Consider the following 26099-nt stretch of genomic DNA (forward strand, 5'->3'; position numbering starts at 1 on the left):
TTACTTAACTAAATGAAAGAAAGCAAATTTTTTCGTCATGCACATCTCTACCCAAGTTTTCGGTAGTGCAGCATTTACGGGTTTAACACAGGTGGTGAGGAGAGGGCCTGTCGAAAGCCTCTGTAAAATGCAATCTTGCCATACATATAAACATGGCCTAAGTAAAAAAATTGTACATTACTATTTGCCATGTGGGCTAATAATTAAAATTTGACATTGAGCACTAGCCAGCCTTTGACTTTAGTCATTTTATCCTTTATTCCCTGTTTTAATAATCAATCTTTTGTTTTTGGCACAGTGCAAGTCTGCCGTCATCTTTTAGGCATGGTGAATTCCAGCGGCATTCAACCCAATATAACCAAATTGTCCGTCCTGGGTAACATAAACCTAGAGGTCCTAATAATGACGATAACAGTTTCATTGTTTACCTGCTTCTTCTTCTTCCTGCTCTTTATGTCAGCCATGTTAACTATCTTCTTCACTAATTCTGTTGCCCGTGAAACAGCTCGCTACATCCTTTTTGTCCATATGCTCATCAATGACACGGCCTACCTGGCCATGACCCTTCTTCTTTTTATCCTCTATTTAAATCAAGTTGCTTTCCCTGTCCCCGCCTGTTACCTTATCATCACTTTATCCTCGACCTCCCAGAAGGTCACGCCATACAATCTGGCAGTGATGTCCTTAGAAAGATATGTTGCTATATGCTTCCCTCTAAGACATGGAGAGCTTTGCACCGTTCGAAGAACGTTCCTTGCTATTATGTTGGTATGGGTGATTGGTTTGATTCCTAACATTTTTGACCTCATTATCCTGAGCTCTTCCGTTGACAAAAGCTTTTTCTTACTTTATGTGAAATGCATCCGGACTACTGTTTCCTTCACCCCCATGCAGGAAGTCATAAGGATTTTTGCACAGGTCTTAACATTTTCCCTTGCGGGACTCACAATCATTTTTACTTACATCAGAATCACACTGATTGCCTTGAGGATCTTCTCAAGAAGGGATTCAGCCTCCAAGGCTGCAAAAACCATGATGCTTCATGCTGTTCAGCTTGTGTTGTGCATGTCATCCTTTGGATACACCATTGTAGAGATACTCGCTAAGGATAATCCTGCTTTTTTAATAATCCTTAATTTCTGTTTGTTCATGTGCCTTCCAAGATTCCTCAGTCTGTTTATCTATGGTGCACGGGATGAACTGTTTCTTGGCTACATAAAGAGATATTTGGCCTGTGGTGCTTCCAAAATTGTCCCAAGCTCAGCAATCTAAGAAAGATGGTAGACCATGACCTGCATGTTTTGGGTTCTGAGATACAGATGAAATGCACGTTGTTCCAAAACAAATATCAAGGCCAAATTTATTTTTTTCTGTTCACCTAGGCCAGGGGTCTAGAAGCTTTCTAAACAAAGGACCAGTTTACTGTCCTTCAGACTTTATAGGGGCTGGACTGTGGCCAGTGGGAGTAGATAATGCTTCAGGCTTGGTGGTCAGTGGGATTACACAAACTATATGGCACCCCTGTGGTTTCATGGAGGAAGAATAGTGCCCAATCATTGGTATAGTGCAGTGTTTCTCAACCTTTTCTCAGTCAAGGCACCCTTTAAAATTATGGACAATTTCAAGGCACCCTCTAAAATTATGGACAGTCTCGAGGCACCCTTTAAAATTATGGACAGTCCCGAGGCACCCTTTATAATTATGGACAGTCCCGAGGCACCCTTTAAAATTATGGACAGTCCCGAGGCACCCTTTAAAATTATGGACAGTCCCAAGGCACCCTTTAAAATTATGGACAGTCCCAAGGCACCCTTTAAAATTATGGACAGTCCCAAGGCACCCTTTAAAATTATGGACAGTCTTGAGGCACCCCATTCTAAAATGTAAAAACTATTCTAATAGTTTTACATAACGCAGCATCATCCACACATGTAGGACACCCAACGGTAGAGGTGGTTTATTCTTCCAAATCAAATCAAATACGCTTTTGCACACTGGTCCTGACTAGTATTACAGTGTTTCTCTCAAATTTTCTCTATCACTGAGCTAATGTGACCCCAGCACTGACGGAGAGGGACAGGGGAGAGTCAAACAAGGATGCTGTGCAGGTAACTGACATCCTCCTTATCAACTGATCGTAGTGGCGCACAATGAAAACCTGTGGCTTTGTGTAACAAAAAGTCAGGCTTCTTCCACCCGCTGGCTTGTACACAAGTGTTGGAAAACTTTTAGACATTTTGCCAAGGCACCTCTGAGGAAACCTCAAGGCACCCCAAGGTGCCTGGACACCCTGGTTGAGAAAGGCTGGTATAGTGGAAGGAATAGTGCTCACATCGGTGGTGCCAGTGGGAGGAATTGTGCCCCAAATTTGGTGTCAGTAGGAGAAATAGTGCCCCATTGTTAGTGTCAGTGAAAGGAATAGTGCCCCATCATTGGAGTCAGAGGAAGAACTCATGCTCCATTACTGGTGTCAGTGGGAGGAATTATGCTCCACTGTTGATGTCAGAGGGAGGAATAGTGGCTCAAGGGCTGAATAAAGGGAAGTAAAGGGTCGCATCCAGCCCACAGTCTGCAGTTTGGAGACCACTGACCTAGGCAAACAGTTTTGTGCCACCCCTCTTAATCTTCAGTCTAACATTAGTGTTGAACTTATTTCAGAACCCATTGCCACAAGAGCCACATCAAAACTGGTAGTAGAGAAGCTGAAAGAGAGAGTTCACCCACTTTATATCAGTACACCTAGAGTTGATGACTAAAAGGCTAGGATGAACTATCCTCCTACTCTGATAACAGTTCATTTCTATCTGAATAAACTCAGAGTGGAGGAACTATAAGCACACAGTAGACTATCCCATCAACAAAAACTGAGGCAACAATGGTGAGAGCCCAGATGACCCAGACAGGCAGAGTGGCCACTTGGGGTAGTTTGCTGACAGTCAGCAATATAGTGTAGGGCAATATGCCACTCTTGGCTGTCCTAGACCATGGACTATGTGAATTTCATCCGTAATAACCACTCATAAGGTCTCTTTCTCTGTCTTGCCTTGTTAAGCACAGTAGATGCTTCAGAAAACAGAAGGTACCTGAATATCTCCCTTTATTCCGAACTAGTACATGGAACCTCGAGCTTAGCATTTTTCAACTAGAGTTCCTCCAAAGGTTGCTGGGGGGTTCCTTGAGCAATGAGCAATTACTGCCTTATAGATAACAGCATTGTTCTTTTCAGCAATCTGTAAGGGGAGAATTTTCCATATGACCAAAAATCATCCCAGTGGCCATGTCACTAATGTCCCATGGGTTGCAGATGTAATAATTATTAGCAGGGGTTCCCTGAGAATGGGAAGGGCTCCTCCATGTTAAAAGGTTGAGCAACAATTGAGAATCCTATGGTGGGGTTGGCCAAAAGGAACAAAAAACCTCCCCACTAAACTAATATAAAGCACAGCAGAGGCTTCTTAAAACAACAGTTATCTGCTTTTCCAACAAGTTGGTGTAGCTCCCTCTTAGTCAGGCTGCTAGGTAAACTTAGTTTAACTGGAGTGGTGGTTGATTGCTCTGGTCTGCTCAGAATTCCAAGACTGGGAGCTTGACTGCTTTCCTCTGCCTCTGGAAAAAGCTTCCAGAGCTTAGGAAGGGAGAATAAAATGACCTGCTGACTATTTATCATGCCCTGGCCAAGCCCTGGAGAGGAGTATCCAGAAGGTGAGTGAGGAGGTGATGAATGTACTGGAGCTCTGAGCAGAGGGTTCTTTCCTCATCAGGGAGGGTTTTAGTTCTTCTGGGGCTGTTACTCCTAGAAGAAGGATCACCATATCAAGAAACGACTGTTTGATCCCTAAGTGTCTGCTGCACCAAGGGGCCTGAGGAGGACAGCTGAGAAGGGGATTCCCACTTAGAACACTGCATCAGAGCAGGAGGTCTGGAGGAAGACTTTGCTCAGGTAGATCCACGAAGTGGGAGATGACAGACTGGGTGGCAGACAGCTCCTAGGACATTGTGAGTAAGGATCTTACTGGGATTGACAGTTGTAGAAGAGTGAACGAGAACCCATTGCTAATCTTTGCCCTGTGGTTTACAGCTTTAAATAGACCAACATCTCTAGATACCTCCAGAGAAGCTGATTGACAGACTAGAGGGAAGACAGTCCTTTTTTTGTTACTGCTGATTGTGATGGATTAATGGAGTATCCTGTGCCCCTAAATCCCTCTCTTGTTAAAGTTTCTGAGCAATAATCCTAAAAAAATACCCCCTGGACTGGACTTTAATTGTTGGTGTGCTTGGGTGACTGGTGGCCTCTGTGCTGTCTATGGAGAACCTGTCTCTTACCAGCAGCACCCTTCGGGGGTGAGCACTACACCTACAAAAGCTGAAACATGAAGGAGCTGGGTTTAGATGTAGAGGGTTTTCTGCATTACATTCCATCCCCAGCACAAAGAAAAGACGTTTTACAAAATGTAAGTGTTAATATTTCCAACAAGTTTAAAACATCTTTGGGCAGTTTGGAATAATCCATTCTATAATAACAGGTAGTTCTGGACGCACATTTGGCCCAGGGTCAAAAAGGAACAAATTGCATGACTCCACGCACTATCATAAAATGAGGAATAAACTCTAATTTTGGGGGATTTGTGATGGAAGTCTAAAAGAAAACACACATTCTGGTCTGTTTTTGTACCAAAACATAACTCTGTTCATATTCCACAGTTTGTACCGGGAGGGCGTTACATTCGGGAAAAGTGATTACACTGATGTGTGAGAAGATGCTATCAGACATGACCAGGGGCGGACTGACCATTTGGAAACTGGTCGAGGGCCCGGGGTCAGTAGGGGGCCCCATGAGATGCCCCTGGTACCTTTTTCATAGGCCTTTTTGAGTTTGTGCAAGGACACAGGGGCCCCATGATCCCCTATTGCCCGGGGCTCCATGAGTTGTCAGTCCGCCCCTGGACACGCCTATGCTAGTTACAATGTCACGTCAGCAAATAGAACATACTAATCTCCTAAACAATGTATGCGTCTGATCTATGCCACATTTGGGTTTCTACAGAATTGTAATTCCATTCTTTTCAATGTTGGTTGTCGGATTGTAAAACCTTGTCATGTGGAAAATAGTGATTTACTAATGCCCCGTACACACGATAAGAAAATCGTACGAAAAAGTTTGCGGAACCACTGATCGAATTATTTTCTCTTCATTGATGAGCAGGATGTTTTAACCGATAACAATATTGTGAACGAAAAAATCCGGTTGAACAACAGTGAAAAATTTTGTCATTTCGCATACGAACGACCGATTTTCTATGCGTTGGTATGACGGTCGTACGAAAAAAATCTATCAAGCGCTATCATGCATGAGCGGAAACAGAAGATGACCCGGATGTTTATGTCCAAGAAATCTTCGTAAACACAAATGTTAAAAGTAGATTGGCCTAATGAGATAATGAGACCAGAATTCTTCATATTATATTTTTTTTGTATCACTATTTATGTATAAAGGTCATGTAATAAACGATATTATACTCATTGCTGGTAATTGTTGTGTATATCGCTCGTTCTGGCCGGAAGGGCGTGGCTACAAGGTCACACGCACACTGCATCACTTCCACTTGTACGGAAGATGTCAACACTACGTATTGCCCAACAAACAATTTTTTTGGTGGTGTTTAACCTCCCTAGTAGTCTGATTATTTCAGATTTTTGGTGCTCAAAGTGGTACATTTTTTTCCATGGAAATATGTATTTTTTTTATTGTAGGCCTGTAATTTTTAGGAATAACTCACTGAAATCTGTCCGAACAAGAGTCTAGTAAACATCCCGGGTATGTTACAATTTGAAACACGAAATCATAAATTATAATTTAATAAATAATCATAAAAAATAATAATATAATAATAATATATTTAATTCAATAATATAATCAAACCAAAAACACTGAAATTTTTGAAAACAATGAAAGGCTTTTTTGAGTTTGGGCAAGGACACAGGGGCCCCATGATCCCCTATTGCCCGGGGGCCCCATGAGTTGTCAGCCCGCCCTTGGTCAGTACACAAGCTAAAGGTCGGTAACAAGTGGTTGTAGGTGGTATGAAGTGGAAGCGTAGTCAGCAAAGAGGTCAAAGGTTGGTAACAAGTGTTTTCTGGTTGGGATCAAGCAGAAGCATAGTAAAGGAACCAGCCAAAGGTCAGCAACCAGTGGTGATAAAGATATGGTTGCCAAGAAGCATAAGGAGCAAGACATTGATAGAAGAGCACAATGACCACTTGATGCCAAATCATGTCCATGCCAGGCATCATAGCTTTTTTTTTTAGAGCCAACAGTCATCTCTTTTATAAAAAGCAATCTGAGCAGCTAACTAGCTGTTGGATTGCTATTACAAGAGCGGGAGGGGACATCCTCCTGACGCCTTCAGCTGCTTTAACCTCCCTAGCGGTCTGATTATTTCAGATTTTTGGTGCTGAAAGCGGTACCATTATTTTGCATGAAAATATGTATTTTTTTTATTGTAGGCCTGTAATTCTTAGGAATAACTCACTGAAATCTGTCCGAACAAGAGTCTAGTAAACATCCCGGGTATGATAAAACTTGAAACACGAAATCATAAATTATAATTTAATAAATAATCATAAAAAATAATAATATAATAATAATAAATTTAATTCAATAATATAATCAAACCAAAAACACTGAAATTTTAAATATAGTTCGCAGATCGCTGAGCAAAGTCGCAGAATCGTTTTCAGTGTCTGATGAGGAATTTCCCCACGAGTCATTATCACTCAATTCTGCAAGTGGTTCTGATTTACTATCGCTGTTCTCTAGCCGGTCTAAAACCGCTTTTGACCTAAAGGGACGCTTTTTGGACGCCATGGACGTTTCTCAGTTTCCAGGCAGAAAGAACAGTAAAAATGCAGGCAGGGCGCCGGACAAAGCACTCGGGACAAAATGTATGTGAAATGGTTTGATACAGGAATGTTATACTATGTGATTTTAGTGTATTTAGTGAATGGCACTTTTAAAATTTTCAAATTTCCCGCCAGTTCCGTCCCCCGTACGTCCCGACGTCGCAGGGAACGGAACCTGGAAGACAGATGCCAGCATCGGCCGGAGGAGATGGCCAGGGACACTGCAGGGGGGAAATTGCGGGAGCGCAGGACAAGGTAAGTGCAGAACAGATCCCGGAGCAGCACTGCAGTGTATTCCCGAGTGTAGCTCAGGGTAATCTTGTGGTGCTGAAACTTTACCCCGAGCTACACTCCGGAATACCGCCAGGAGGGTTAATGTGGGCCACGATTTCGACCAATGAATGAACGTTGTATGACCGATCGGTCGATTTTCTAATCGTGTATTCCCACCTTTAGACTGGAGCGTGCAAAATCTGGTGGATCTCTGTATATAAACCAATCAACTTCCAGTTTTTTATTTTGTTAAAGCTTAATTAAACAAGTTGAGTTTGGAAGCTGATTGGCTACCATGCACAGCTGCACCAGATTTTGCGCTCTCTAGTTTTAGTAAATACCGTATTTTTCGCTCCATAAGACGCACTTTTTTCCCCCCAAAAAAGGGGGGAAAATGTCAGTGCGTCTTATGGAGCGAATATGGAGCGGCCGGTCCGGTATTTCCACTGCCGCCGTGTCAGAATACCGGGCCGGCCGCTCAGCTCTACAGCGGGACCTTATAGAGATGGCTGCTGACCTTTGGGGAGGGGGGGGAGCGGGTACCTGAATTTGACAGATACCCGCTCCCACTTCCGTGGAGTTGTTCTTTCATCTTACCCGTTCCTCTATCCAGCGGCGCGGTCTTCCCGGCTTCTTTAGTGTGGGCATGACAGCCGGGTGCCAAGTGCGCATGCGCAAGAAGCGGTGCTTTTTGTGAATGGTAAGGCGGCACCTGGGACACATGACAGATCCCAGAAGCCGCCGGACCAATCACAAAGCGCAAGTGCTTCTCGCTCATGCGCACTGGGCACCCGGCTGTCATGCCGAGCGCCATTACAGAAGCCGGGAAGACAGCGTGCGGCTGGATAGAGGAACAGGTAAGATGAAAGAACACCTCCGCGGAAGTGGAGGCGGGTATCTGTCAAATTCAGGTACCCACTCCCCCCCTCCCCAAAGGTCAGCAGTCATCCCCTGTACTATCCACAGTCTCTGGTCATCCCTGTGCTGTCCGCAGTCTATGGTCATCCCTGTGCTGTCCGCAGTCTCTGGTCATCCCTGTGCTGTCCGTAGTCTCTGGTCATCTCTGTGCTGTCCGCAGTCTCTGGTCATCCCTGTACTGTGTCCGCAGTCTCTGGTCATCCCTGTACTGTGTCCGCAGTCTCTGGTCATCTCCTGTACTGTGTCCGCAGTCTCTGGTCATCTCCTGTACTATGTCCGCAGTCTCTGGTCATCCCCTGTACTGTGTCCGCAGTCTCTGGTCATCTCCTGTACTGTGTCCGCAGTCTCTGGTCATCTCCTGTACTGTGTCCGCAGTCTCTGGTCGTCTCCCATACTGTGTCCGCAGTCTCTGGTCATCTCCTGTACTGTGTCCGCAGTCTCCGGTCATCTCCTGTACTGTGTCCGCAGTCTCTGGTCATCTCCTGTACTGTGTCCGCAGTCTCTGGTCATCTCCTGTACTGTGTCTGCAGTCTCTGGTCATCTCCTGTACTGTGTCCGCAGTCTCTGGTCATCTCCTGTACTGTGTCCGCAGTCTCTGGTCATCTCCTGTACTGTGTCCGCAGTCTCTGGTCATCTCCTGTACTGTGTCCGCAGTCTCTGGTCATCCCCTGTACTGTGTCCGCAGTCTCTGGTCATCTCCTGTACTGTGTCCGCAGTCTCTGGTCATCCCCTGTACTGTGTCCGCAGTCTCTGGTCATCCCCTGTACTGTGTCCGCAGTCTCTGGTCATCTCCTGTACTATGTCTGCAGTCCATTAATTCAGAATTTTTTTTTCCTTTTTCTGCCTCTAAAACCTAGGCGCGTCTTATGGTCAGGTGCGTATTATGGAGCGAAAAATACGGTACCCCCATACAATAGTTAAAACTGGCACTTTGAGTGTCTGCTAAAGTATAATAAAACATTTCAGCACTCCTACATCACACACAACTTAAATATTAGTCACCTAAAATCACTTTTGTTTCATTGTTTCTAAATTGTCTGTTTTGTAATATTTTTTCTTGTAAAATTCCCTGCACCAGATTTCATTTACTTTTCATTAAAATAATATTTTAAGCTGAATCACTGATTGCTCTTAATCAGAAATGAAAGAATCCTCACCTCTGTGAGGGCTACTGAATTTAAAACTCTCTTACGTTATAAGTTGTTTTTTTTTTTTTTAACCACTTCCAGTCCGGACACTTTTACCCCCCTTCCTGTCCAGGGCAATTTTCAGCTTTCAGTGCTATCACACTTTGAATGACAATTGCGCGGTCATGCAACACTGTACCCATATGAATTTTTTACAATTTTTTGAGACAGATAAAACTTTATTTTGGTGGTATTTATTTACCACTGGGATTTTTATTTTTTTTGCTATGTAAATGAAAAAGTCCCAAAATTTTGAAAAAAAAGTGTTTTTCTTATAAAATTTTGCAAATAAATAATATTTCATCATAAATCTTGGCAAAATGTATTCCGTTATCTTTTTAGTAAAAAAAAATAAGCCAAATTAGTTTATAACCAAAAATTATAATTTTTAAACATTTTTTTAAATTTTTTTTATATTATTATTTATTAATTTATTTTTTACATACTGTCACCCTAGCAGTACAGTGTCACCAAGATTTTTTTTTTTTTTTTTCCACTGATTGCTTTTACACCCATAAAGGATGTAAAAGCAATCATTTCTCTTTCTCTCTGTCTGCATTCTTGCAGCCATTGAGAACTACTGAGTAAGCTGTGATTGGTCACAGCTTGTCACATGGTACACGGCTGTTGTGAATAGCCTTGTACTATGTGACCTCTGTGATCATTCACAGATTTCACACGTAGTAAGCAAGTAAGCAATGATGTCAGAAGTGACATCTTGCTTACTACTTTGCATGTGATCACTGATTGGCCAATCAGTGATCACATGATCGGGACCTCGTACAGAGGTCCCGTCCAACGATCGGTGTTTCACTGTGTCTGGAGGACACAGCGGGCACCGGATCGCGGTGCTGCGCGCTCCCAGGGAGCACACACAAGCAGGGTGTGGGGAGGCCATTTATAAACGGCCACCCGACTCTGCAGTGCCACCGTCCAGCCATTTATATACAACAGTCGGATGGGAAGTGGTTAATGGTTGAAAAAAAAAAGTTAAAGTGTCCCTGTTCCTACCGTGCTCACGCAAAGGTGAACACACGTGTTGGTCCCACACGCACGCAAGCAACGATTGTCCCACACATGTGAGGTATCACAGTGAACGTCAGATCACGAACAGTAATTCTAGCACTAGACCACCTCTGTAAATCTAAAGTGATACCCTGTAAAGGCTTTAAAAGCGTCGGCTATGTATATTAAAATTTTTGTCATTTGTCGAAATAAATTACATGTTTGGTATCTATTTACTCGATGCAATATTATCTTTTTTTATTTTACCAAAAAATTGGGTTATGTTATGTTATTTGTTTTTTGCATTAAAATTTAAAAAATAAATATATTTTTTCCAAAGAAAATGCAATTGGGCTTATTTTCCTTTTTACAGCACACACAGCCAGGCACACGGCATTCTCAGCCTTCTTCCACAGGATCAATAACCAGTCTAGAGGTTCTATTTTTGGTGTTTATTGGGGAACAATGAACTTGGATAGGGAGGGGGACATGGAATACCTCAAACTGCAGAAAGTGTAGAACAACTTGAGGACTGCTAAACATCTGACTGCTCCGTACAGATTGGAAGCTGTATTGCACAACTTTAGGCTGCAATGTACTTTATCTCACTTGGTAGTAGTAGTGGCAGGGGCGGACTGACAACTCATGGGGCCCCCGGCAATAGTGGATCATGGGGCCCCTGTGTCCTTGCCCAAATTCAAAAAAGCCTATGAAAAAGGTACCGGGGCATCTCATGGGGCCCCCTACTGACCCCTGGCCCTCGGGCAGTGCCCGAGTTTCCAAATGGTCAGTCCGCCCCTGAGTAGTGGTATTAATAGTAGCACAATTCCTGGCTGTCTTGCACTGCTCCTGGCTGTACAAAGCTCAGTCTCTGAGAAGTGGTGTGCATCTGGTTGAACTGCACAACTCCTGGCTGCACCCGGTCCTGACTTGTAATGTATTGCACTCTACAATCAATTCTCACTTGGATGGCTGGATTAAGTACTCACTCAGTCCCAGAAAAATGGAGCTTTCTCCCTCCAGAATTCCTGGCTGCTTTGACTCCATGCTGACCTAGTCTGTCTTTTTCTAGTAGGATCCTCAGCTAAGCTTACTGTAGCTGAGACCTTAATAACTGCACCGAACTCGTGAGGCCTCTTTTCTTCTCCTCTCTGCCCCAGGAGCATTGCTCCCAGCACAGGGGTCCCCTCCAGATGGTTGGACCCTGGACTCTGCGCCCGAACTGCCAGACCTTAGACTATTTATGGGCCTTTCCTCCACCTTTCGTGCACACCTCCCCAGGGATTGGCTGGAGATCCATACTTATTCAGGCTTCTTGCTCTACTCTTCCTCCCACATACTTATAGAACACTCCAGAAAATGGAGGAAAGCAGCAGGCCAGCAACCTATAAGACACTGCATAGCTGCTAACACAATCAACCCCTGCTCCTCTGCCTACAAAGGAGCCAGCAAAATGTACCTAGCAACCTGCCAAACTAGGAGGGTGCTACATACCACTGTACCTCTACTGCACACCTGCTCCACCACTGTACCCCCAGTGCACACCTCTTCCACAAGCCGGCACAGTTGGTAGGTATGCCAGACTACAGAACATACAGAGGAATTCATAAATGCTTTAGAATTCCTTTGTGCCCACACATTGCAAATGTCAGATACTGGTCCTAAACAAGTACATGAGTTTGGGGCAAGCACTGCATACAAAGGCATATTGAGATTGAAGTGACCATATAGATACTCTATCCTCTGTGCAGCTTATAGGGGACACAGGGGTAGGTGGTGCTTCCTTCATGTTCCCCTCCTCATTGGGTGCCAAGAGTGGGTCACATACGAGAACTACCTCCAGGGTGATTTCTTTTGGGCTACGCTAGGCACCTTGGATGAGGTGTCTTGCTTTGCACCTGGGGTACCTTTACTGTGTGGTGTTCATCAATGCCCGGGACAAAGAAGAGGCCACTTTCGGGGATAGCTCAACCTTAAGGCAGTCCTCCGACTTGGATGACCGCACACTGTGTACACTGAATGATAAACTGGACTCCATTTAACTCGCTTGTCCCCATGTCAATATACACCTTGTCTGCCACTTGTTGTAATTAGGGGGAACATGCTGAGCCTCTGCCCACTTCACCTGTCCAGCAGATCTCTGTTATTTTACTCCCAGTAACAGAATGGGGTCCCACTGTGCATTTATCCAGGACCTCATGTGTGCACTTTATTAATTCTTCCTCTTTTGTTCTTAGTGGTTAAGTGTCGGTGCTGCAGTGCCAATATGTTCTCCTTGCTATGGGAGATGGACCACTTGGGCAGAGAGTGTCGACAGTGACCCCCTCGCTGTTAGCGGACATCCCACCTACCCTAGGTACATGCTTCATGACAGACTCCTTGGCTTCCATTCCCCCTGGTAGCCACTTGCTTGTACTCCATACTGTCTAACTCTTATGGAGCTGCCTTCATATCCCAATGTGCTTTACTGACCCTACACTGCAGATGACTATGTATGATTTGCCGGTTACATTTACACACCCCTTGAATAACTTCAGACCAGGCCTTACATAGTTACTTAGTCTGGATTAAAAAAGACAAAAGTCCATCCAGTTCAACTAAAAAAGTTATAAGACTACACCCACAGTTGATCCAGAGGAGGGTAAAAAAACAAGCAAAGCACGATCCAATTTGCTCCTGCAGGTGAAAAAAATTATTTCTGATCCCCTGAGAGGCAATTGGATATTCCCTGGATCAACTTTACCTATAAATGTTCTATACAGTTATATTCTCTGTATCCAAGAAATAATCTAGGACTTTTTTAAAGCAATCCACTGAGCTGGCCAGAACCAACTCTTGAGGGAGTCTATTCCACATTTTAATATTTTAATGTGCATATGCAAGGCCAGTACCAATCTGCTATTAGGGTGGCCCGACCTGACTCCAGGGCTGCACTCAACCATGCAGAGGCAGGTGCGACCGCATTGGAGTGCTAATATCTGGCTAGTAGAGATGAAGGACACCGCAATGACTTGCAGATGGCTCTGAGGTAAGTGACACTTCTCCGAGTTGCAGCAGCTAAAAAACAATTACTCCATCAGGCCCAGGGGATTTTTGAACAGGATGAGAGGACCGGTCGTCTACTGGCATGGCCCTCTAAGGAGCACACAGTAAACACCTGTATTGCTAATATTAAGGATGCATCAGGGACACTCTTAGTTGACCCCAGTGACATTAATTCCAGATTTGCGGCCTACTGCACTTATTTATATTCCTCTAGGGCTACTTATACTACTACTGAACTACAAGCCTTTTTGGAGGATATTAGTCTTACGAAGCTTTCTGTTACAGCTCATCGGGGGCTAGACGCTCCTCTCACCCTGAAAGAAGTCCAAATATCTATTGCTTCCTTACAGACGGGCAAAACCCTTCGTGAAGATGGCCTACCAGCCAAATTTTACAAAACACATAGTGACCTACTCATGGCCGAAATGCTTAATATCCTCTCTGTAACCCTGACTGCTTACTCATTGCCACCCTCTATGTTTAGGGCCATTATAATTGTAGTGCCTAAACCGGGAAAGGAACCAGAGTGCTGCTCGTCATATAGACCTATATCCCTTTTAAATGTAGATTCCAAGATCCTCACTAAAATACCAGTTACTCACCTTAATATGGTTATTTTATCTCTGATTCATAGGGATCAAACAGGGTTGATGCCTGGTAAGAGTACTGATATTAATTTGAAAAGGCTGTTTATTGTTATTGCTCATGCTGGTACCTGAGGGGTCTCGGTGGTGGTGGCCTCCCTGGATGCTGAGAAAGCTTTTCACTTGGTGGAGTGAGAATATCTGTGGCTGGTGTTATACAAATTCGGCTTTGGACTGACTTTCTTATCCTGGCTGCACTTATTTTATTCTAGAGTCTGTACAAGTGGTCTCCTGTCTGAGCCATTTTCCCTCCTCCGTGGCACCCAGCAGGGTTGCCCCCTTTCCCTGACCCTCTTTGCCCTGGCTATAGAACCATTGACGGTGCTTTTGTGGGCCTCCCTCGCAGCCCAATGATTATCCTTCCCACCTTTGACTGAAAAAGTATATTTGTATGCAGATGATACTCTCCTGTACCTCCGTGATCCCAATCAGTCCCTGGAAGCTGCCCTAGCAATCATTGGCCGTTTTGGTTCTTTCTCGGGCATTAAGATACACTGGAATAAATCCACTCTGTTCCCCTTGACCCGGGAGGTGCCTCCTGAGAACCTGCCAGCCCCTCTTACTTGGGTTACTTGGGTGACACATTTTAAATATCTGGGTGTTCAGGTACAAAAAGATTTGAATTCCTATTTAATGGAAAATCTATAACCTTTACACTACCAGTTTATCCAAAAATGCTCCTCTTGGAAATTGCTGCTGTTGAACCCTGTGGGTACAGTGAATCTTAATAAAATGACTTATCTCTCTAAATTCCTCTGTATCTTTAGACATACCTCTGTACCAATCCCCACTGTTTTTTACCAAACTGGATCAGTCCATTACCTCTTTCATCTGGGCAGGCTCGGTCCCCCGAGTGGCTAGATCCACCCTACAGCTGTCTAGTGGAGGTCTGGCTCTGCCCTGCTTTAAGAAGAATTACTGGGCATCGGTCCTTGTTACTGTGAGATGGTGGTTTTAAATAAAAGGGAGCGATGCAAACGGGATGTATAGGATTAAAAAAAAAAAAGGAGCTGAAAACTGAATCTTTAGGATTTAAATAAAAGGGAGCAATGAAAACAAGATTTGTATAGGATTTAAATAAAAGGGAGCAATGAAAAAAGGGGATGTATAGGATTTAAAAAAAAGTAGAAATGTAAACTGAATCTATAGGATTTAAATAAAAGGGAGTATGGAGGTGAGGGGATCTATAGGATTTAAATAATAGGGAGCAATGAAAACAAGATTTGTATAGGATTTAAATAAAAGGGAGCGATGAAAAAAGGGGATGTATAGGATTTAAAAAAAAGTAGAAATGTAAACTGAATCTATAGGATTTAAATAAAAGGAAGCAATAGGAATCTATAGGATTTAAATAGGAGGAAGCAATAGGAATCTATAGGATTTAAATAAAAGGGAGCTATGAAATTTCAGAACTATAACAATTTAATTTCAACATTTTAAAACTTTTATTAACTTTTATCAAACTTTTCACATCTATATACATAAAAGCTTTTGAGAAGCCTGGGTCAGTTTCTTCTACTTCAGCGGTCTCCACTTAACCCGCTTCACTTTCTTTTTCCCAGCTTTTAAAGACTGCCCTGGAAAAAAAGAAAACCAAAGATATTGAACTTTTATTGGACAAATGCATAATTATCAATTTTAACAAATTATACTTGGACGGCATAATGTTCCTCTAACTACTCATTATTCTATCTATTGTATAGAAAATTGTACCGTGCTAGTGAATCAGAAATCCTTTTTGACATCTTCAATGATCATCTTTATTAAACAAAGAGTGATTGTTAAATAGTTTCTAGTTTCAGAATGGTCTGAAATTATGGAGAAATTGGGAAGGATTCATTTTTAATTTTAAAGAGCAGCTTGATGAGATCCCCCACCTACTAACTGTTGACAGGTTACAATAGAAGTCAAGGCAACCTTTTTCTTCATCAATAGCAATCCTTACTCCTAAGTTATATGGCTGATCTATTTGAACCCTTCACACCTAGCCGTTCTGTTCATGTGTTGTATTTTTGTACAATAACATGCCTTTTGTCTTTTACAATGGTCTTACTTAAAGCAATGAGCATGGCAATGGAACAAAAACTGTAACTGGAGTCTTTTTCGGGTCTGTAGGCATCTACTGTATGTGTGTGTTGGGGTGCCTGTCCAATTGATGTTTAAAAATGAATTTTTGATTCTGGACAATTTTAAAGTGGACCTAGCACTAAAAAGAACAGATTAGGTCAGGGACCCTACTTCCATGATGGAAAGCTGCATAGTCAGCATAGTGCAGGAGCTTCTACTCTTGAGATTTGACTACAAATGTTCCCAAGATCTAGCTGAAATGATGGTTACATCTATTCTATTTTTTCCCCACAAATTTTTTTTTACACATTTATGCAGCTTTTTGGCATGGAGGTGAGGGCCCATTTAAATACGTGGACCTTTAGGATAGGAATGACCAAAGACTATTACAGAGTTGGGACTATACTTACAGAGTTGGGACTCAGGACTTTCCTCTGCCATAGCCAGCAGCTCCTTCTCCTTGCACTCTATCTCCTGCTCTGAATGTTCGTCCCAGTCTGATGTCTTCTCAGACTCACTTTTGGCCTCGGGCAGAACTGGTGAGGAAAAGTTATGTCATAAATTAAAGAGACGCAATTTAGGCCAGATTTGGCCATTTCTCCTCTTTAAGCTGTAGATAATTTGGGCCTGCTTTCCAGTGGTGACCATTACTACAGCGGTTGGATCGGAATCCTCATGGCCCCATGACAAAGCTGTTATTTGGCATCACAACCTCTGCAAGGAGACATGGCACATAATTTACTAGCAGGTGTAGTAGAGTAATAGAAATCCAACAGACCCAACAGTCATGACATGCATGCTGCTGATTCTGTGTCATTGAATCACTCATTGAAAGGGGCATGTTCAAAATAATAGCAGTGTGGAGTTCTATTAGTGAGGTCATTCATTCTTTGAAAAACAGGTGGCAATTATTGCCCTTATTTAAGGAAGGAAGGCAGCAAATGTTGTACATGCTGGTTACAGTGCATTTCTCTCTGAAATTCTGAGGAAAATGGGTCGTTCCAGACATTGTTCAGAAGAACAGCGTACCTTGATTAAAAAGTTGATTGGAGAGGGGAAAACATATAAAGAAGTGCAGAAAATGATAGGCTGCTCAGCTAAAATGATCACAAATGCTTTAAAATGGCAACCAAAACCTGAAAGACGTGGAAGAAAGCGAAAAACTACCATTGGAATGGATAGAAGAATAGCCAAAATGGCGCGGACTCAGCCAACAATCAGCTCCAGGAAGATGAAAGAAGGTGTAAAGTTCCCTGTGAGGACTGTTACAATTAGAAGATGCCTATGTGAAGCCAAGCTATCTGCAAGAAGCCCCCGCAAAGTCCCACTGTTGGAAAAAAGACATGTGCTGAAGAGGTTACAATTTGCCAAAGAGCACATTGACTGGCCTAAAGAGAAATGGCGCAACATTTTGTGGACTGATGAAAGTAAGATTGTTCTTTTTGGGTCTAGTGGCCGGAGACAGTTTGTCAGACGACCCCCAAACACTGAATTCAAGCCACAGTACACTGTGAAGACAGTGAAGCATGGTGGTGCAAGCATCATGATATGGGGATGTTTCTCATACTACGGTGTTGGGCCTATTTATCGCATACCAGGGATCATGGATCAGTTTGAATACATCAGAATACTTGAAGAGGTCATGCTGCCTTATGCTGAAGAGGAAATGCCCTTGAAATGGGTGTTCCAACAAGACAACGACCCCAAACACACCAGTAAATGTGCAACATCTTGGTTCCAGACCAACAAGATTGACGTTATGGAGTGGCCATCCCGATCCCCGGATCTTAATCTAATAGAAGACTTGTGGGGTGACATCAAAAATGCCGTTTCTGAGGCAAAACCAAGAAATAGAGAAGAACTGTGGAATGTCGTCCAATCATCCTGGGCTGGAATACCTGATCACAGGGGCCAGAAGTTGGGTGACTCCATACAACACAGATGTACAGCAGTTCTCAGAAACAGTGCAACTACAACCAATACTTCAATTTTTTTAGAGGAACAACACAAATTTGATGTATTGTTCTTTTTGGGTCTAGTGGCCGGAGACAGTTTGTCAGACGACCCCCAAACACTGAATTCAAGCCACAGTACACTGTGAAGACAGTGAAGCATGGTGGTGCAAGCATCATGATATGGGGATGTTTCTCATACTACGGTGTTGGGCCTATTTATCGCATACCAGGGATCATGGATCAGTTTGAATACATCAGAATACTTGAAGAGGAAATGCCCTTGAAATGGGTGTTCCAACAAGACAACGACCCCAAACACACCAGTAAACGTGCAACATCTTGGTTCCAGACCAACAAGATTGACGTTATGGAGTGGCCAGCCCAATGCCCGGATCTTAATCCAATAGAAAACTTGTGGGGTGACATCAAAAATGCAGTTTCTGAGGCAAAACCAAGAAATAGAGAAGAACTGTGGAATGTCGTCCAATCATCCTGGGCTGGAATACCTGATCACAGGGGCCAGAAGTTGGATGACTCCATGCAACACAGATGTACAGCAGTTCTCAGAAACAGTGCGACTACAACCAAATATTCATGAAGTCATTCAAAGGAAAGCAAAATCTTCAAACATTTTTCAGTTTATATAGTGAATGTTTGAGTTTGTAAAGAAGAATACAAACACTGCTATTTTTTTGAACCGTCTAATATTCACTTTTCTTCAATTCTTTTAGAGGAACAACACAAATTTGATCTATTTTTCTTCATGTTTTGATTTGGAATAGAATGTGTCGTGTTCCCAATGCATTTGTGTGGATGGAAATAAAAGCTATTAGAAGGATTTTCAGCTTTATTCACTTTTTTCAACACACTGCTATTATTTTGAACACAACTGTGTATATATATATATATATATATATATATATATATATATAATATTTTAAAAATATATTTCAAATATATTTTTCTTCCATGTGGGTAGGTGTTTATGTATATAACAAATGCAGTATATGCATGTCCTCAACAAGAACACGTGCCAATATGGATATGTATTTATGTATTGTACTATTTTTTCCACAACTCAACAATTGTGCTTTGAATATGATTGTCTATGTTTTTCAGAGTCCTGCATGCTGCATCTTTGATGTGCTTCATCAAAACGCATATTCTATAGAATTCAATGGCAATGCTAAAGATGCATATAAAGCGCTTCTAAAATGAAGCCCTTAGGTGCGAACTGGCCCTTATTCCGTAGGTCTTCCTTCCCCAGCCTTCACTACCTGCCTTATACTCCCCTGTCTTTGATCCAATGAGCTATCACTCACAAAGACGCAGAGCTGCTTTTCAGAATGAGTTGGATCTGTGCATGCGTGGTGTGACCCTCATTCATTGCTATGTTTGAACAAAAATACTATGGAGAATTCTTGTGCGTCACACAAGAATTCTCCATAGTATTCTTGTTCAAACATTTTATTGATTTTTCAAGCTAGAAAGAAGCGTAGGACATTCAAATACATGTACAGGAATAAAGGAGAACATGTTGCCCAAAGGCAAGAAGGAAAATGTCATACAAAAACATACAACAGGGAACCACAGTGAAACATTAAGGATTAATGCAATACAAAGGGAGGTAAAACATGGTTATGGTTTAAATAGGGTGTACTGCTCCCCAAAACTACATAAAGGTTCCATGAAAGGCGAAGGAAAAAAAGAGTGGGGGAGCAGGTTGGAAAGAAGAAGGAAAGAATATAGGAGACCAAGAGGGGGAAACAGAGGAGGGGGATAAGGGATGTGTGACTTCCAGAAGAGAAATTATGATTTTTCCACAAATTTATTTACACTGTTGTGATGGGGGGGCCATGGAACACAGCCCCCTTTGGAGAAGTGGGGAGACCCCTGTCTCAGCTCCTCATATCCCTATTATGTGTAAGTCACCCTGTGCCTGTACAGGGTGCTCTGTCCTGATATTGTGTAGACATGTATAGGTGGGGTGTAGGGGTTGTTCATTGTTTACTGCCATGTGGTCCCATTGTTCTATTGTGTCTTGCAAACTATTATGGGATGTATGTGTTTGTGTATTGGCTTGGTGGGGGAGAGTTTGCTGTGTGTCTCTTGTTACTAAATGTATTGACCCGCCCTATGTATATATCTTGTGTCTGTGTTAAAATAAAGCAGTCTATTTCCTGTTTTAATACGAGTCTGGTGCTGTTTCGTCTTGTATGGCCAGCGGTGGTGTCCGTGGATCTGTGTTCAGACAGGGAAGCGGGAGTCTAACGGAAATACCCAAGTGCAGTCAGGGTCCGGTTCCGTTACAACTGTTAAGCAGCTTTTTGTCATGGGGTGAGGGCCCTGATTAACTATGCAGACTTTTAGACTGGGTTCACACTTGCGGTGCAGGACACGCTGCAAATCCTCTGTGTTTCCCGCACCGCATTACGTTCATGCAATCTGGTGCGGGTTTCAATGTTATATTAATGACACCCCGTAACAGATTGCAAAATGTGAAACGATTGCCAGAAATCACATCGCATGGTTGAGATCACCCATGTGATGCAATTCAGGTGCGGGTAAAAAAAAGGGGCCTGCGCCTTTTTGGTGAGGATGCAATGCGATTTGAACCATACAAAATGTATGGCTCAAATTGCACCGCATACAAATCACATGTAATTCTCACAGGAATGCAGTGCCATTCTGGGCTTAGTTACCTCCTGTATGCTTTGTCAGGATACATGGCATTGGAGAATAGTGATCTCTAGCTGGATTTTGAGCAGAGCATGGATACATTGTGACCAGGGGCGGACTGACAACTCATGGGGCCCCCGGGCAATAGGGGATCATGGGGCCCCTGTGTCCTTGCCCACACTAAAAAAAGCCTATGAAAAAGGTACCAGGGGCATCTCATGGGGCCCCCTACTGACCCCGGGCCCTCCGTCAGTGCCCGAGTTTCCAAATGGTCAGTCCGCCCCTGATTGTGACTGTTTGAACCCCCTACATAACAGGCACCATAAGATGCCAGATGATGATTTCATCTTCACAGGTATTGTTGAGGGCCAACCGACTATCACTGGAATTGGGAGCTGTCACATGAACGCAAAGGGGTGAACCTTTGCCTATGCAAATAAAGTATTTGTCAAAGTCTGTATTTGCATAGCAATGTCTGCTAGATCTGGAAATGTAGGGAAGCTGATACCTGTGTTCTATCCAATCACATCGTATGTGAAGAACTAAAAGTGATATTAAAGTTTCATTTAAAAAAAAAAAACAAAAAAAACATGTTATACTTACCTGCTCTGTGCAATGATTTTGCACAGAGCAGCCCCGATCCTCTTCTTCTTAGGTCCCCTGCCAGCGTCCTGGGCTCCTTGACCAGTGCCACCAATAACAAGCGGCTTGCTATGGGGGCATCTGGTGCATGCTCACCCCTGAGCCCCACTCTATGAGACACATAGAGCTACGGCTTGGCTCTGCTCCTCGCTCTCTTCTCATTGTCTCACTGGTTAACAGCATTGGGAGGCAATGACTTCCACTGCTTTGTCTCAGCCAATGAGCAGAGAAAGATCTGGGACAGCTGAGGCTCCCGTGCACACTGGGCTCAGGTGAGTATTGGATTGGGGGGCTGTGGGGGGAGCAGCACACAGAAGGTTCTTCATGCATAGGATGCATGAAGGTAAAATACCTTCATCCTATACAATCACTTTAACCTCCCCCACAGTGAGATCGTTATACACAATGACACACATGCACACCAGCTCAATAATGTAATAAGACCACAATATTTTGATACCTAAAGCCGACCATAGATGGTTCAAATCTTGGCTGGTTCAGCAGGGACTCACCAAGAATCGAACCATGTACAGGCAGGCCAAATGTACCCAAGTGCTCGATCAATCAACTTGGGTACAACCAGCTTGCTGGACTTTACATGCAATTATTGCTAGCGGCTGTTATAGCTACAAGCAATAATCACTGTCAATTGCTTGGTTGGAGGGATTCCCCTGTCAACACTATCCATGCACGGGTGTCAAACTGGCGGCCCTCCAGCTGTTGCCAAACTACAAGTCCAATGAGGCATTGCAAGATTGACAGTTACAAGCATGACTCCCAAAGGCAGAGGCATGATGGGACTTGTAGTTTGGGAACAGCTGGAGGGCCGCCAGTCTGACACCCCGGCGTTGCAGGAAAGCAATTTGCACCGTCTATGGCCTGCCTAAGACTAAAGGTTCTCACTCAAAAACACTTGTATTCAAGGTCTGGCTGACAGGTAGTTTCAGTCAACTGACACTTTGATGGTGATCTGCTATTTACTTACAGGGTTGAGTCTCAGACTCCTCATCTATCAAAGCCATCAGCTCCTTCTCCTTGCACTTTATTGCCTCCTCTAAAATTGTGTCCCAGTCTGATGTCTTCTCAGTCTCACTTTTGGCCTCGGGTAGAACTGCTGAGGAAAAGTTACAGTCATGAATGGAAGGGAAGTAACTTGGACCAGTACTGGCTATTTCTCCTCTTTAAACTGTAGGTAATCTAAGCCTGCCGTCCAGTGGTGACCAATACCACAGCGGATGGATTGGAATCCTCATGACCACATGACAAAGCAGTTACGTGACATCACAACTTCCACAAAGGCTTTAGATTCATTATGGGTTATTATGTACTGTAGGTGTACACACACACTATATTGCCATCAGTATTGGGACACCCCCCCAAATCATTGGATTCAGGACTTCTAATTACCTCCATGGCCACAGGTGTATAAAATCAATCCCCTAGGCATGCAGACTGCTTCTACAGACATTTGTGAAAGAATGGGTCGCTCTCAGGAGCTCAGTGACACCAAGCGTGGTCCCGTGATAGGTTGTCACCTGTGCAAAAAGTCCATCCGTGACATTTCCTGGCTACTAAATATTCCACGGTCAACTGTTAGTGGGATTATAACAAAGTGGAAGCAACTGGGAACAACAGCAAGTCAGCCCCCAAGTGACAGGCCACGTAAAATGACAGAGCAGGGTCAGTGCATGCTGAAGCGCACAGTGTGCAGAAGTCACCAACTGTCTGCAGAGTCAATAGCTAAAGACCTCCGAACTTGGTGTGGCCTTCAGATTAGCACAACAACAGTGTGTAGAGAGCTTCATGGAATGGGTTTCCATGGCCAAGCAGCTGCACCCAAGCCTTACATCACCAAGTGCAATGCAAAGCGTCGGATGCCGTAGTGTAAAGCACGCCGCCACTGGGCTCTAGAGCAGTGGAAATGTGTTCTCTGCAGTGAGGAATCACGCTTCTCTGTCTGGCAATCCCAGTACTTGACTGACTGCATTGTGCAAAGTGTAAAGTTTGGTGGAGGAGGGATTATGGCGTGCGGTTGTTTTTCAAGGGTTGGGCTTGGCCCCCTAGTTCCAGTGAAGGGAACTCTTAAGGCATCAGCATACCAAGACATTTTAGACAATTTCATGCTCCCAACTTTGCTCTGGATGCCATTAAAGTTCATGTGCGTGTAAATGCAAGCATCCCAATACTTTTGGCAAGATAGGGTATGTAGCACTACCCCTTTAGGAATTGCTGAGTTCTTTTCGGGCTCCCTGTCTCTCTGGACCCCACTCTGAAAGCCCAACCTCTGCTGACACCACCATACTCTTCTGACCAGAGTAGACTATGTCCATAAAACAGACTCGTACACAGATTAGAGTGAACTGGTATGTGGCTTGTGATGAGCTTGGCTGCAAGCACTGTAAACGACATAAAACATTGTGTGTGCATGCAATGGCAGTTATCACTATTAACCACTCTAAGCAAAGAAAATGACACATACAATAAAGTATCAATCGATGTTAGCAGGCCTGCTCATCAGAATTTACCCCAAAGCCCCAAGTCTGAGGTGTTCTTTTTGGAACCCGAAAGTGAGCAAGGAAAGCTATCAAAAAGTTGGACTAGCTCACTTCAGAACCTCAGAACCTGATGGCAAGGTTTAAATCTGAGATAAAAAGAGCTATTTTAATTGGGGAAGTCAACGTCTTTTAAATACTCAAAAGAACCTTCTGCACTCTCGTTGGGGCCCAGTTGGTGAACAACAGGGAATCAGGCCTCTTGAGTTGAAGAAAGGGGTAGTGTCACAAATGATTTAACCGGTTCCTGCCCAGCCTATAGCCAGATGGCGCCCTGCAAAGCCCCTCGTCCCTCCGGGTGGACGCCATATGGCATCCTTTCAGGCATGCGCAGTTTGTATGCCCGCAGAGCCGCGCAGCGGCGCGATCTGTCACCGGCCGTGTACCTCGGACATGGCCAATGACAGCTCTGAGTACTGGCCCCGTTGCCAGTACCATGTGACCTGCTATTACCAATCACAGCAGGTCACATGACAGTTGTATACAATGGATGGCTTCCTTTCAATGCCATCCATCACATCCATCACATGCACAAGCTGGGCCAATCACAGCCCAGCTGTGTCATATGATTAGCCGTGGCCAATTCACAGCTAAGCACAAAAAAACCCTGAATGAATCGATGTCACTCAGGTAAATGCTTGCTGATAGCAAAGTAATTCTTTGCTATAAGCAAATTGTGTAAAAAAAATACTGATCACTTCCCCAAAGTATTACAATGTTACTATGGTAACATTGTACTACTTTGGTCATAGTGAAATATGAAAAAAAATCTTAAAAAAAAGGAAAAAAATGTAATAAAAAATTAAAACAAATGAAAAAATAAAAAAATAAATAAAACAAAAATTATATAAATTTTTTTTCATACTGTCACCAGTCAGTGTCCCTGATCACCGCCATGCCAGTTATATGATGACGCTGTACTGCACTGGTGACAGTATGTAAAAAAAAAATAGTGAAAATAATTTTTTTCATTTTTTCCGAAAAATTATGACAAACAATTACAACTTCAAAAAACTCACCGTGCCTCTTATGAAGTATGTCAGACTGTCTACTCTGCAAAAAGGGGTCATTTGGGTGATATCTGTACTGTTCTGACATTTGGGGGATATCTGTACCGTCCTGACATTTGGGGGATATCTGTACTGTTCTGACATTTGGGGGATATCTGTACCGTCCTGACATTTGGGGGATATCTGTACTGTTCTGACATTTGGGGGATATCTGTACTGTCCTGACATTTGGGGGATATCTGTACTGTTCTGACATTTGGGGGATATCTGTACCGTCCTGACATTTGGGGGATATCTGTACTGTCCTGACATTTGGAGGATATCTGTACTGTCCTGACATTTGGGGGATATCTATACTGTTCTGACATTTGGGGGATATCTGTACTGTTCTGACATTTGGGGGATATCTGTACCGTCCTGACATTTGGGGGATATCTATACTGTTCTGACATTTGGGGGATATCTGTACTGTCCACTCCTGACATTTGGGGGATATCTGTACTGTCCTGACATTTGGGGGATATCTATACTGTTCTGACATTTGGGGGATATCTGTGCTGTCCTGACATTTGGGGGATATCTGTACTGCTCTGACATTTGGGGGATATCTGTACTGTTCTGACATTTTTGGACCCCAAGAAATTAGATTGGCTGTCAGTACTTCAGGATTGATCAATATTCAGATCTATACCATAGTTTGTGAACTCTATAACTTTCCTACAAACTAAATAATACATCCTAATTTGGGTTATTTTCACCAAAGACATGTAGCAGAATACATCTCGGCCTAAATTTATGAAGAACAATTATTTATTTGTAAACTTTTATAACAGAAACAAAGAAAAATGTGTTTTTTAAAAAAGTTTTGGTCTATTTTTGTTAATTTAGCAAAAAATAAAAACCCCAGCGGTGATTAAATACCACCAAAAGAAAGCTCTAGTTGTGTGAAGAAAATGATAAAATTTTAGTTTGGGTACAATGTTGTATGACCGCGCAATTGTCATTCAAAGTGTGAGAGCGCTGAAACCTGAAAAATGGCCTGGGCAGGAAGGGGTAAAAGTGCCCGGTATTGAAGCGGTTAAGGCAACAAAGGAGGATTTAGGTGCTATCCCTTTACGTGGCACCTGACTTGATGTTCCTTTAAATGCACTAGTCAGGGTGCAGCTTCACTCCAGGCTTGCAACAGCCTATGGCAGTGATGACAAGTGTTCCTTTGAAA

The 26099-nt window shown here is 43.3% G+C and overlaps 1 protein-coding gene across 1 annotated transcript; it reads left to right on the forward strand.

Annotated features, from left to right (window-relative positions):
- The first annotated feature begins 324 nt into the window (after positions 1-324).
- Positions 325-1272, forward strand: LOC149456764 (odorant receptor 131-2-like). The gene has a single exon (XM_089684489.1). The coding sequence runs from the start codon at positions 325-327 to the stop codon at positions 1270-1272; it is 948 nt and encodes a 315-aa protein (XP_089540615.1).
- Positions 1273-26099: the final 24827 nt, after the last annotated feature.

Source organism: Staurois parvus, unplaced genomic scaffold (genome assembly GCF_062004578.1).
Source record: "Staurois parvus isolate SC_StPar_1 unplaced genomic scaffold, SC_StPar_1.0 ptg000348l, whole genome shotgun sequence".
Taxonomy (NCBI): domain Eukaryota; kingdom Metazoa; phylum Chordata; class Amphibia; order Anura; family Ranidae; genus Staurois; species Staurois parvus.